At 41.8% G+C, this 15,394-nt stretch overlaps 1 protein-coding gene across 1 annotated transcript in view; it reads right to left on the bottom strand.

The window, feature by feature from the left end:
* Positions 1-15,394, bottom strand: part of SNX24 (sorting nexin 24) — a gene marked incomplete at its 5' end in the record, with an annotated part of 240,290 nt that overhangs the window by 18,963 nt on the left and 205,933 nt on the right. Inside the window, one exon of the mRNA XM_082253324.1 lies at positions 5,622-5,716. Within this exon, the coding sequence (XP_082109450.1) occupies positions 5,622-5,716 (95 nt within the window). The remainder of the gene's footprint in view (positions 1-5,621; positions 5,717-15,394) is intronic.

Here is a 15,394-nt window from a genome sequence, read left to right as displayed (position 1 = left end):
CTTATGGCAGAATTTAATTTGCTGGATACCTGGAGGGTTAGGTATCCCTCCCTCAGGGCATCCTCATGCTTCTCGGCAGCTCATAATTCTATGTCCCGTATAGATTTCATTTTTATTTCCCCCTTTTTGCTCCCCAGACTTTTGGACGCAGGCTTCTCGCCCCGTAGTCTCTCCGACCATAGCCCCTATTGGGTCACGCTTAAGATTCAGTGTGAACGAGTTCGGCCGGCGTGGCGGCTGAACCCGTTTTGGCTCTCCCTCATCCCTGAGGGGACTGACCTGGCCGCCGTGTGGCAACAATTTTTTGCTGAAAATGGTGGTTCGGCCTCACCCTTGGTGGTCTGGGAGACCTTCAAGCTTCATGCTCGGTCGACCCTGACGACCACTATCAATGCCATTAAATCGGACTCTGCCCGGGCTTACGCTGAAGCCACCGGGGCCCTGACAGTCGCGGAGGCGGCGTTCACGGCGGACCCGACTCCGGCTGGAGCGGATCAATTAAAACTTTTGACTAGAGTGGTGGAACAACTGGATTTTGAGAAGGCTCGCAGGTCCCTTTTTTTCCAGAAACAAAAGCTATATGAGCATGGCGAACGCGCGGGCAAACTTTTAGCATATCTGGTTCATAGTAATGACAGACCTCCAGTGGTAATCACCCTACACTCCCCCCATGGTCCCCCCATTTCTGACCCTGGGAGGGTGGCAAGCTGCTTCCGGGACTTCTTCCGAGACCTGTACACCTCCACTGCCCCGGTTGATGACTCACCAATCCTACCGTTCTTGTCCTCAGACGTTCTCCCCCAACTGACGGCTGACCAGCTGACTCTCTTGGAGGCCCCGCTGACACAGGATGAGATCCTAGAGGCTATGGCCAAGTTCCCTAGGTCCAAGGCACCGGGTATGGATGGCCTGCCTATAGAGTTTTACTCCACTTACTCCGATGTACTGGTGCCACACTTACTGACTATGTTTGAACATGCCTTTGAAACTTCCACACTGCCTCCTTCCCTACGGGAAGCGTTAATTGTGCTTATCCCCAAGCCGGGTAAGGACCCTCACCAGCCTGCCTCCTACCGCCCGATCTCTCTACTTCAGGTAGATGTCAAGATACTGGCCAAGGTCCTTTCGATCAGACTTAACAAAGTTATTTTGTCTTTAGTCCATGCTGACCAGTCGGGTTTTATGCCGGGCAGGAACACCTCCTTCAACCTGAGGCGCCTGTTCATGAACCTTCAGGCCACTCATGATAATGCTGGCTCCAGAGTCGTGGTGTCCTTGGACACGGCAAAGGCCTTCGATTCGGTTGAATGGGGCTTCCTGTGGCGGTGCCTGGAGGGATATGGCTTTGGCCCAAACTTCATCCGTTGGGTTCGTGTTCTATATCAGGCTCCGATGGCTAAGGTTTCGGCCAATGGGTGCACGTCGGCTGGATTCCCCCTCACCAGGGGTACCCGGCAGGGTTGCCCCCTCTCTCCCCTTCTATACGCGTTGGTGGCCGAGCCGCTGGCGATTGCGATACGGTCACACCCTGACATACATGGACTTAGAGTGGGCGCCCTGGAGGAAAAAATCGGTATGTATGCCGATGATACACTGCTATACCTGGCCGACCCGGGCACCTCCCTCTCCGTCGCTCTCACCCTTATTGAACAATTTGGTCGTTACTCTGGGTTAAAAATTAACTGGGACAAATCTCAAATCTTGCCTATCGACGATATATCCCCCTTCCCCATTGACCCGCTCTTTCCACTTCAGGTTGTGCCCCGTATTAAATATCTGGGGATCCTGGTGACCAACTCCTCGGGCGATTACATACGCGATAACTTACAACCCCTCTTTGCATTGTTGAAATCCAAGACCCAGACGTGGGCGCGCCTTCCTCTGGGGGTGCGTGGCCGAGTCAACCTCGTCAAAATGGTGCTACTCCCCAAACTATTGTACATCTTATGGCAGTCTCCGATATACCTCCCCCTTAAGTTTTTCCTTCAGATCGATTCTATCCTCAAGCCTTTTATATGGGGCTCTAGTAGACACAAATTGGCCTGGAGGAAACTTAAGAATCCCACTGACTTGGGTGGCCTCGCCCTTCCTGATTTCAATTTGTACTACTTGGCCTCGCAATTGTCCCACTTTTTCCACCTTCACAACTCCGATAGGGAGAGGTTTTTGGCTCTCCTCACTCCTGCCTGGGCCCTTGCATCTGCGGATCCCCTGTCACTGGTTCTGATGGGCATGCGGGGCGCCGCGTCCCGTGGGGACCGCACTTCCATGCTGTTCCAGTACAGGCGTGTCTGGGACGTGGTGTCCGCTAAATTAGACGTTCCCCGGCTTCATGCACACACGCCTCTCTGGCATAATACTAGCCTCCCCGAGTTTGCCTCTATCCCGGATGCACATGTTTGGGTCCAGTATGGAATCAGCTATCTTGCTCATATAATCACTAATGGCACCCTTACGCCCTTTGACGCCCTGAAAAGCCAGTATGACCTTCCCAACCATATGTTCTTCAGATACCTGCAGATTAGGCACGCTTTCTCTGCTCAATTCCCCCGACCTATGCCCGACCTGTCCCCGATCTCGGTATTGGAGGTAGTGATGGGATCGGAATCTAAACAACTCATTTCTCATATGTATAATGCCCTTCTGTTACCAGCTTCTACAGTCTTGGCCTACGCTGTTAAAACTAAATGGGAGGGAGATGTTGGGACCATGGACGATGAGGAGTGGGAAGACGCCCTCGACAATTGTCAACTGGTCTCTCCAAAACTTTCGGATCGACTAACCCAATTGTTCATCCTTCACCGGGCCTACTTGACGCCAATAATGACGGCTAAGTACCGTAGTGAGGTGTCCGGGCAGTGCCCTGTGTGTCGGCAGGAACAAGGCACCTTTTACCACCTCATCTGGCAATGCCCGGAGATCCAGGGCTTCTGGGGACAGGTGGTTGGATTTCTTCATGACACCATGGGTTCCCCTCTGACGCTGGCCCCGAAATTTTGCTTATTAGGGATACCCCCTGATGTCAGTATAGATAAATACACCACCCTGTTTTTACATGAAACGTTGTTTCTCGCCAGAAAATGCATTGCCAGTCGATGGATGAGAGACACTCCTCCTTCACTCCGGGACTGGCTCCGAGAGGTCAATACGACCCTGCCCTATAAAAAATTGATATATACCCACAGGGGCTGCTCATCCAAATACAACAAGGTCTGGGACAGATGGGTTCGGGCTCCGGAGACGTGTATATAGACCACACAATATTGGTGTGTGGTTTTTCCCTCATACTGTGTGCGGTGTTTAGGCTGTTGCTGGTCATGGACTTTGTAGACTGCCACCCGGGTTTGTTTTCTGCCCTTGCTGTATCTGGCAGCTCTTCCATCAAAATGTCTGATTGTTATACCTGCTCATTCTCTGTTTATTGTGCTCACCCAGCTGTATTCTCATTGCATTCTCCATATGAACGGTTGTATTCTTTGTTTTCTATTTTTGCATGTAATTTCCTTGCTTTTTTTTGCAATAAAGACCTTGTTAATTGAAAAATATAGTGGATTTCCCATTACTTTCTGTAACAGAGACAGTAGTAACTGGGACAAGTAGTGAAGGGGATTCCCAGTAAGGCCACAGACAGCAATATTACTTAAAATATACATTATATAATATTATATATTATAATTATTTATTGTGTTCCCTAGCTCCTAAAATAGGATCCAAATTGCCAGTATTTATTTTTCTATTTCCATGCAAATGGATCTCTTTGCAGAAGTATAGACCAGTGTTTCTCAACTCCGGTCCTCAGGGCACACTAACAGGCCAGGTTTGCAAGAAAACTGAAATACATCACAGGTGATATAATTTGCTGTTCGGTGATTGCAGTATTCTAGTCTGCATCTCCCCAAGGTAATACTTAAAGCCTGGCCTGTTAGTGTGCCCTGAGGACCAGAGTCTAGAAACACTGGTATATAATATAATAGTACTGGGAGACATGTGGGCAAGGCAAGATGCAACTCTGAACGGAATGTTAGGTGGTTGTTAACATTCTCCTATACCCAGTGAAGTGAATAGCCTTAGATGATACACAGAGATTAAGCAAATCACCCTACATAAGTTTTACTTGTATATCTACTGTCTTTCCCTTTCTACACTGTTTGGAAAGTGCAGATTATGTTAGAAATTTTTCTTCCTCTTTCAGCAATGGATGGGGAGTTTAGGCTTACACTGCATGAGAGCTGATTGGAGGAAAGGCACACACCCCCACTCCACATACGCAGAGGAACGAAAGAACATGCAGAGCTGTAGTCTGAATAGACACGCTCTGTGATTATCTACCTCTAAGCTCCCTCCCCAACACAAAATTCCAGCTGCTGTTATCTCAACTGTCAGAGAACTTTTCAGAAGTGACTCTGCTGATAACAGAGGAAAGAAGCAACAGAAAGAAATGGCACTCAGAGCTTTGGAGAGAGATAAGTAAACACTACAGATATATGTGCTTAAGTCAAAATTATTAAATGGGGTTTATACCCACTTTAAATCAATTAACAAACTGTTCCTAAGTAGGATTAACAGCCACAATACTCAATTCACAAGTCTCAGAAATAAACTTTCTGAATTTCATATTCTCAGAGGACTGTTAACAGTGCTAGGGGGGCCCTTTAGTGCTGGGCTAGCTTTTCTAATGTTTCAAACATAAAAAAGTGGCCTGCAGTTTTGCAGCCTTTGTTTCAGGGTTATTCCTAAAACACACACATTTTATAAAGCTGCAATATTTAGGAGGATTAATTAAATGGAATATATATGAATACATTATTGCAGACTTATTGCTGATAATAACTCGAACGACAAAAGCTATATAGAGGTAAACCGGGTTTGTGACAAAAGGTGGCCGTGAATACTATTATATCTATCTTCATGAAACTTCAAAGAATAGGCCTTATTATTATATCATACAGAAGTCATCTCAAAATGTAAAATAGACCAAGCAATGCATCCAAATACGGAAAAAAAAAATAATTAGCAATGTCACCATCAGGCCAGGATTTGTGAAAGAAAATATTAGAAAAATGTAGCCACAAAGAACTAGGGACAGGAAAACAGAGGTGGTCTGGAGGACATGGTCCCAGTCCCTAACAATAAGGCTGTACTAAAGAGGAGCCTTAAATGGCTGCCTCCAGTGTGTATAGGTGATAGATGCACCATTTTGTAAAATTAAAACAAAGTCCTCCTTTCTTTCTCATTAATGGTATTATTGTTAATAGTATTAGTCATTTGTTTAGTAACCTTAGTGAAATGAAGCCCCTATAGTTCATATTTTATGTATTTTTAAGTTTGAACATATTTTTTCTGAAATATTCGATTGTGATGTATGTGGCTTTGGTGCCATTCAAATAAATAGCCATAGACTTGTTAAACTAACCAGCCTGATTTTTAGGACAAGGAACACAAACATTACTAATAATGTAGGTACTTAAGACAATGAGAAACAATATTGTCATTACTTCAATTCTATTTATATCGTAATCATTATGGATCTTAAAAAATTATAGTGAATTAAGGAAAAACAATATATTTCAAACAATGAAAATGGAGTATCTACAAAGATAAAAAAAAAAAAAATATCTTACCCACAGCTTTCAGCTTTTGGCAACGAGGGTAAATGTCGAACGTTTAAAAAATCAAGAAATATTTTTGGAATCTCTTCATTTTCATATATTATAGTCTGAAATAAAAAAAAAGGAGGTAAACATTTAACATAATAATTAATATGAAAAATATAAGAAAATCAGCCAGAAAAGATTAAACGAAATGACTGTTTTCGTGTTAAAATAATAACAGCTTAGTAATGACCTAATAAAGAACTCTTAACAAGTGACAAGCAAATGGTATTTTAAATTCTCAGGCTTAGCAATTCTGGTGTCACGCTAAAGTTTTATCTCACATTTCTATTTAAGTGAAAACAAAAAGAAAACAAAATGTTCCATTTCAATAGCCGAAGCTATTTCATTACTCAGCCATGAAGGAATCCAATCCATCATTGCTCTGAGAAAGGGGAAATCTCCTGTGGTTTCAGAGACTTACTCTGGTTTTATTAATGCAAGATTTAGGAAATGTTAACAATGTGAGTTGTTTGTTTAGTTTGACAGATCAGTCTACGATGCACTGGCCACATCCAGAGTATATTTGAGAATGACAAAGGACAGGCCACATGTCTCCTTGTCATGTTGTTCACAGCTAAGGCCCGATATTTCTTTCAGTTAATATATAAAGGCATTTGCAGCAATAGCCGGCGATATTATGAACGAGCCTTGTAACCTGAGACCATGGATAACAAAAAAAAAATTAAAATTAAGCTTTGGAAGCACAAGCACTGAATTTCACAACAGGCACTTTATGCAGTTTATGAAATGTGAAATTAAAATAGATTTCATGGCATTGGATTCTGAATGAACTGTAATTCACTTTACATGTAAACTACAATTCAAAGATGATCTATTTAGGTAAAATATATATAAAGAATATTGGAGGGGAAAATGCACTTTTCTCCCACAACTGAAGAGAGACAGATTGCCATCTGCCTTCTATAATACCGCACTGACCAATTATTTCTCTCTATGAGATTGTATTGCCTATTGCTAAACCAATCTATCAACGATTATGTGATTGATAACTGCAGTTTTGATGGGTTTTTTTTAAAGCACAGTCATCACTTCAATTTAGAGCTGCCCTTTAACTTTATATTGGAAGTTATGTAAAAACTGTGCATACATTTTTAAAGTATATCTAAAGCGAAAACTTTTTATCTTAGCATTGGATAGAGGGGTAAGTGGTTAGAGCACCCCTAGATTTTATTGCTGCCTGTGACCCCAATAGAGAGGTTTGCCATCTCTGTGTTCTAGTGACTATTGTCAATGAAAGTGAAGGGAAATCTCTTAAATGGGACACAAAATGACAAAAAAAACATGAGGGAGTTTAACCCCATTTTTCCATTTGATCCAAAGTGAAATAAAGCTTTGGCTTTACATATTATCTTAAGGGTACAGACCTTCACATGGCTGGACCTTGTTAAGAATCAGTTTCAGGGTGTTTAGGACTTGTTAATCAAAATGGCCCAAACTGCTCAGCTTGCCGAGTCCTGACTACCATATCTTCTGTTGCAACTCAAGGAGTTTTGTTCTGGTACCATTAAGTTAGAAAACTGAAATATTCAAAAGATGACCCCCCCCCCTCCCCCATAATAATCAAGGCAGATAGAAAAATGTGGGAAAACTGTGCACTTTGAGTGGACCGACTCAACCCACCCAATGGGTCATTAAGAGTCGCTTAAAAGGATAACATGTTTAGCAATACGACATGTCACCTCCTAACTGCCTGCTTTAACCTCCAAAATGTACACTCACTGCACACGCGCATGCATCACAGGCCGTTCCAGAGCAGCCCCATCTAAATGGGTTGCATCCGTTGGAGATACTGCCTGCTGAATGAGACATGCCTTTCCATTTTTTGCACAGCACTGCTGTGTTTAGGTGGGTGACCAGGGAAGGGCGGTGGAAAACCTGTAGCTCAACACAGCTTGCTTTCACCGCCTTCCTCTCCCCCTCCCAGCTGCCCATGCGAATGAGTCCTTATAAAATTAGTGAAAACATAATAATCATCTACTCCATATATCAGTATGATTAAACATAAGAAGCTAAAAAAGAAAATGTCATAAGGTATGGTTTACATCTAAACTGGCATAATGTATGCCAACAGAAAAAAAAACCCCTGTCTGTGGGCCAGATGCATTAGCAGCTTAGTGGCCATGCCTCCTTGTCTCACTGGCCTTGAAGCAGCACTGGCATATCCAACAAATATTGGTGGCTGCTTAATTTAGACGATCTGGTATTTTGCCTATTAACAGCCCTCTTTGCTTTAGAGACTAAGACTTTATTTTTTATTTTTTATTTTATTTAGCACAGCAGATGTTCATAAGGAATCCAAGACCAGAGGCAGAAGATTGCATGGTCGTTTCTATGACATGCTTCTAAAAAACACTCAACTGCCACACATGCATAGTTGATAGGGGATGTCAAAGAAGCTCTAGTTCAGTATTGAAATATTGCATGTTCAATCCCTTCTGTTTAAAACCTGTGCAGACAGAAATATGAATGATGCCTTTACTAATCTCTTCTTCTGAAAATGTTTACCTGGCTGTTGTGCTGATCTAATGGCTTTAATGCTCTCTAGCCGAGAAAAATAAAGCGTTCATTTTGGTGTCGGCTGTTCTGTATTCTACCTGCATTAACTTTTTTTTTTTAGGTGCCTCATACAAGTCATTGACCCCCTACTGGAATACAAATATTAAGGCTGGCAAGGGAAACATACAACATTCTGCGCTTATGTTAACAAAGGTAAACCATGCCATGAAAGAAATGTATAGGCTGCCATTGCTGATCTCTTTATGTAAAGGCTAGTTGCCTCGTCTTGTATGGCTTTTCTTATTAGCACTTCCATAGAATATTTGATGGAAGTAAAAATCCGCCATCAGAAATGCTGCTTGCCATAGGAATAGTATCCACATTTCCCCAATTGTAATACAAAAGCAAAAAGCATGAAGAAAAGTGTAAAGGGTGTTTTAACCTAATGCAGGGCAATTACCTAATCTGGACATAAATGGGCTGTAATTTGAACACAGGAGAACATTTTCAGTTGATCTTTCCACATATAGAGCATGAATGGTGAAACTAGTAAACTTTAAGAAACTCTGGCACTATAGGGTATCTGATGGGCTGGAATTTTTCCGAAATTCTATCCATTCAGAGCTGACCTGACAATACTCACCAGCAAAAATGGAAATGGCCGATATGCACTTAACAGCAGATGTGTGTAGATAGATAGATAGATAGATAGATAGATAGATAGATAGATAGATAGATAGATAGATAGATAGATAGATAGATAGATAGATAGATAGATAGATAGATAGATAGATAGATAGATAGATAGATAGATAGATAGATAGATAGATAGATAGATAGATAGATAGATAGATAGATAGATAGATAGGTCTACACTGGGCGACCAGAGGATTGTTTGCTTCTGAAAATAATTCTTTCTAAACAATATCACTTCAGAATATGCCTTTATATTTTTTATGACTTTTGAATAGCTTTTTTCCCCATTTTAAATGCTAATAATCTGCCATGTCTTGTATCAACACAGAAAATCCCACACATTTGTATTCCTCACACCCAATTTTACAACAGTGATAACTATTATATTTGTATTGCAAAAACTCCACTGTGCCACTTGTCATTTCTTTCTTATCACTCTCACAAAACTGTGCTCCCAACAGACTCCATTGATTGGCTGCATACGTTTTAGCTTTGACAACCCAGGCATTTAATTGTCAGTTATCTCGTCGTCTTCTTCAGTGGCTGAAATACAGTCATAAAATAACAGAGGGACTTGTTCTGTTTTAACCTTAGCTAGCTGCCATCAGGCAATGGAAAACCGTGTTAAAATATCACAGGATCATTCTGTACTGCAGAAGACAACATGTAAAGAGCGTAATGATTTCCCTTGAGTTTGCTTTTTAGAAAATTGTCAACGGAGCCAGCAGAAACTGTGACAAGTCTTCAGAGGGAATGCTGGGAAATCGAACAATGGCATTCTAGTTAGGGCCAAACCTACTCATCAGCCAATTATAATTGTAACAGAGCACCTTGCTGAAAACTTCAACAAGACCACTTGGGTAACCTTTGGAGATTTCTAAGCAAGGTTTCCACAGGGCAAGGAGTAACATCTGATCGAGATGAAACATTTCCTTCCACTTAGTCTTTTTAAAGTCGTCCGCAAAGTGTTATCTTCTAAGTGGATAGTGAATTAGGAAAGAGGGCAAGGACTTGCATCTATATTCCATCTGTGGTCTTGTTAAAGGTGGTCACCTCTCTCGCTAGGTAGGGAAAGATGTTTGATGGCATTAGTTCCAGACACAGATTGAAGTGCCTAGTGGAGCTTTGTGAAGGTTATACTTTAGTACAGCAACAATATTACCTGCTTATTTTCTTAAAAGATCAGTAAGTCAAATACAAGTTACTGACTATAAAACTAAAATGTCATTCATAAATAGAATTGTAATTGTACCTTTTTAGATATTTGGTTTATAACTTTTTTGTACAGCCAGTGCTAAAATGTCCTCTTTTTTATAGCAACAAGAGTCCATTTACATTTTCTCTCAGCCAGCAATTAGAACTAAACCTGTACTAGGATATGACAAAATGCAGAATGAAGGTCTAAATCTGCTCACCTAAGGCAATGTTCCCATTTGTGACTCAATAAAATAAGGTAATTAATAGTATGCACCCTTTCATGGCAAAGCATGCCACTAGCATTCTAAAAGGGGAAACTAGCCTATGGGATAGAACACAGTTGGTAGCCTATGTGTGTATTAAATGATCATTTACAATTTAACTTCCTCCTCAACTCTTCCTTTCTCCGTTGGGGTCACCCAAGGTTCTGTTCTTGGGCCTCTCCTATTCTCAATCTACACCTCCTCCCTAGGTCAGCTGATAGCCTCCCATGGCTTTCAATACCATTTCTATGCCGATGACACCCAAATCTATCTCTCTACCCCTCAGCTCACTCCATTAGTCTCCTCACACATCCCCAATTTACTGGGATATCGTATGGATGTCACACCACTTCCTCAAACGTAATCTATTCAAAACTGAGCTCACAATATTTCCTCCCCCACATGCCTCTTCCTCCGATTTCTCTGTCAAAATCAACAGCCCAACTATCAACCCACCCCCCCCATGCCAAGGTCCTAGGTGTAATCCTGGACTCTGAGCTATACTTTCCACCCCACGTCCAATCACTGTCCAAAGCTTGCCGTCTTAACCTTCGCAAATATCTCCAAGATGCATCCCTTCCTAACCAATGACACCACAAAGCTTCAAATTCACCCCCTGGTCATCTCCCTCCTCAATGGCTTACCTTTACATAGGCTATCCCCCTTCAGTCCATCATAAATGCTGCTACCAGACTCATCCACCTTACTGTTAAGTGTCTGCTAAGAACCCCGCCCCACGCCAATCCCTCCACTGGCTTCAGCTCACCCAATGAATTAAATTCAAGATACTAACAATAACTTACAAAGCCATCCACAACTCGGCCCCCAGCTACATCACTAACCTAGTCTCAAAATACCACAAGTCCTTCTCTTCGTTCCTCCCAAGATCTCCTGCTCTCTAGCTCCCTCATCATCTCATCCCACGCTCGTCTCCAGAGTCTCCCCCAGCCTCTGGAACTCTCTACCCCAATCTGTCCGACTATCTCCTACTCTGTCCACTTTTAGACGATCCCTGAAAACTCATCTCTCCAGAAAAAATCATCTGGCCCCCACCTAACAACTGTACTTTTATTTTCGCCATCAGCCCATCCCCCACAGTTATTACCTTTTGTATCTCTTGACCCTCCCTCTTAGATCCTAAGCTCTAATGAGCAGGGCTCTGATTTTTACTGTATTAAATTGTAATGTAACTGTACTCTCTACCCTCATGTTGTAAAGATCTACGTAAATGGTCAATGCTATATAAATCCTGTATAAAAAATAATAATCATTCCTATACTACTACTCTCATTTCATTCTACAGAACAATTGTGTTGTACATGAATGTTCACCATCTCAGGTTTATGGCTAGTGTAACTAACCTATAAATCTATAAAAGCATAGTTAGGGGAAAAAAAAAGGACACCAATTTTATTTGGGTATAACGTTGCACGACTGAGCAATTGTCAAAGCAACGCAGTGCCGTATCGCAAAAAATGGCCTGGCGGTAAGTGGGTAAAACCTTCGGGAGCGGGAGTGGTTAAAAATAACCTGTCATTCAGGAAATATCAATTCTACCACGCTGACCCCCTTCAGTGGATTCAAATGCTTTGACTACCAAGGTTACATACATAGTCTGGTGAAGAAAAAATGTCCATCCAGTTCAACCAATAGAGGAAAAACACACACATGTACAAAACGTCCAGAGGAAGGCAAAAAATCCAATACAGCACGATCCAATTTACTCCAGTGGGGGGAAAAGAAGATTCCTTCCCGATTCCACAGAAGGCAATCAAATATTCTCTGGATCAACCACACTTGATTTTATTACCTGTAAATATTAGAATCCCCTGATACGTTGTGCATTTAGAAAATAATCCAGGCCTTTTTTTTTTAAACTATCTACTGAGCTGGCCAGAACTAGTTCTTGAAGGATATAAGGATAAGATCCTTCTAAGAGTAGTTATAGAAAAAGCATGCTGAAACGTGTAGTAAGCATACACTCAAATTCATAAGGTTGCTGGGTACCCGTCTTAGCATCCAGCAACCTATTTTACCAAGTGCCTGATCCTATCGGCCATTATGTGCAAATGCGGAATGAAAACTAAATGTGAATATATAAATAAAAAAATGGGGTCTGCCAATGTGTATTTACAGTATATGTGTTCCCACAAACTAAAAGTGTCAGTGATGTATGGTAGAGCGCTACCCCTATGTTGTAAACAAGTGCCTTTATACAGACCAGGTGTACAGAAATCTATGTCAAGTAAATAGTAGAAATTTACACACTATTATCCAGGTGGTATAGATCAATTGTGGCAATGAAAAGCAAAAAACTACAAATGATATCAGCACTGTTTAGTGATATCTCTCCATGCGGTGATACACATATAACTGTGAACAAAGTCCATAATATAGGGAAACTCTTCTATGAATCCGGTGCACAAATCACCACGAGTGCCCCTCCACCTTCCAAACTAAGCGCTCACCTCTGAGTTAGACCTTTCGCAGGTCCCTTTTAGCCTTCCCCTTTAAGGGGTATACAGTGCCTTGCGAAAGTATTCGGCCCCCTTGAACTTTGTGACCTTTTGCCACATTTCAGGCTTCAAAGATATAAAACTGTAATTTTTTGTGAAGAATCAACAAGTGGGACACAGTCATGAAGTGGAACGAAATTTATTGGATATTTCAAACTTTTTTAAATAAAAAACTGAAAAATTGGGCGTGCAAAATTATTCAGCCCCTTTACTTTCAGTGCAGCAAACTCTCTCCAGAAGTTCAGTGAGGATCTCTGAATGATCCAATGTTGACCTAAATGACTAATGATAAATAGAATCCACCTGTGTGTAATCAAGTCTCCTTATAAATGCACCTGCACTGTCATAGTCTCAGAGGTCCGTTTAAAGCGCAGAGAGCATCATGAAGAACAAGGAACACACCAGGCAGGTCCGAGATACTGTTGTGGAGAAGTTTAAAGCCGGATTTGGATACAAAAAGATTTCCCAAGCTTTAAACATCCCAAGGAGCACTGTGCAAGCGATAATATTGAAATGGAAGGAGTATCAGACCACTGAAAATCTATGAAGACCTGGCCGTCCCTCTAAACTTTCAGCTCATACAAGGAGAAGACTGATCAGAGATGCAGCCAAGAGGCCCATGATCACTCTGGATGAACTGCAGAGATCTACAGCTGAGGTGGGGGACTCTGTCCATAGGACAACAATCAGTCGTATACTGCACAAATCTGGCCATTTCTTAAAGATATCCATAAAAAGTGTAGTTTAAAGTTTGCCACAAGCCACCTGGGGGACACACCAAACATGTGGAAGAAGGTGCTCTGGTCAGATGAAACCAAAATCAAACTTTTTGGCAACAATGCAAAACGTTATGTTTGGCGTAAAAGCAACACAGCTTATCACCCTGAACACACCATCCCCACTGTCAAACATGGTGGCGGCAGCATCATGGTTTGGGCCTGCTTTTCTTCAGCAGGGACAGGTTAAAAATGATGGGAAGATGGATGGAGCCAAATATAGGACCATTCTGGAAGAAAACCCGATGGAGTCTGCAAAAGACTGGGACGGAGATTTGTCTTCCAACAAGACAATGATCCAAAAACATAAAGCAAAATCTACAATGGAATGGTTCACAAATAAACATATCCAGGTGTTAGAATGGCCAAGTCAAAGTCCAGACCTGAATCCAATCGAGAATCTGTGGAAAGAACTGAAAACTGCTGTTCACAAACGCTCTCCATCCAACCTCACTGAGCTCGAGCTGTTTTGCAAGGAGGAATGGGCAAAAATTTCAGACTCTCGATGTGCAAAACTGATAGAGACATACCCCAAGCCAAGCGACTTACAGCTGTAATCACAGCAAAAGGTGGCGCTACAAAGTATTAACTTAAGGGGGCTGAATAATTTTGCACGCTCAATTTATCAGTTTTTTATTTGTTAAAAAAGTTTGAAATATCCAATAAATTTTGTTCCACTTCATGATTGTGTCCCACTTGTTGTTGATTCTTCACAAAAAATTACAGTTTTATATCTTTATGTTTGAAGCCTGAAATGTGGCAAAAGGTCGCTAAGTTCAAGGGGGCCGAATACTTTCACAAAGCACTGTATATGTCCAGCTGTAGGATCTTTACTCTGGTATGCTCAATCCATTATCTGATCCATATAGTAGAGTACTCAAAAAAAGAGAAAGAAAAAAAGGAAAACTGACAGTGTTGAAACATAAAGCCATATGTTTAATAAAAACTAAACAATAGAAACTCACATTTTCCAGTGCACTTCCACTAGTGAACGTAGGAACAAAGATTGACACATTTAGGGTGTACAGATCCTTTCAGAATCAGTAGGATTCTGCAAATCTCAGATGTGGAAAAATACAACAAAGTCTTCCTGTACATGTGTGATGACATCACAAGCCCCCACCCTGATGCAGTTCGTCACATATCACGTGACTTCAAGGACTTCTCCACTTCTAGAACAAGTCATGTGATCTGTGACATAACACGTTAGACAGGGCCTAGTGAAATCTAGCCACACCCCTGACGACGTCATTGTATGACGAAACGCATCGGGATTGGCTGACGGTTTGACGCATGCGCAGACGAGGGACGCGGCGGCCATCTTGTTGGTGGGGAAACCAACACTATACTGAATGCTGTTGATCAATCTACTCAATGTAAGCTGCTTTCTTTATTTACCAATAAATGAGTGATTATACTACACCATGAAAGGATTTGTTTTATGTCTCTTGAGTGCACTAAGGAGTCTTTTGGAGCCCATTCTGGTCCGTAATTGGAGGAGGTGCTTGGATGTCATTGGATCTTGCCGGCCATAGATTTATCAGAGCTTTTGGATGCTTTATGACCCTGTGGGGTCTAAGGAGCTGGTAAGGTCATTTAGTGACTCTATTCGGTGGTGGATTCTTCTACTTGCACCCCTCTCTTTTGGATATTTGTGGACTTTATTTTTGCACATGGGACATATGTTGTTTATTGCAGTTTTGTATCCTGATTAGCGCGACACCACCTTTTACATCTCCATTTGAAGACACCGTTTTCTTGTCTCTTTGTGTCAG

This window comes from Pelophylax lessonae, assembly GCF_965119305.1.
Source record: "Pelophylax lessonae genome assembly, chromosome: 1".
Classification (NCBI taxonomy): Eukaryota; Metazoa; Chordata; class Amphibia; order Anura; family Ranidae; genus Pelophylax; species Pelophylax lessonae.
Note: the sequence above shows the minus strand (reverse complement) of the source record. Positions and strands in the feature narration are given on the sequence as shown.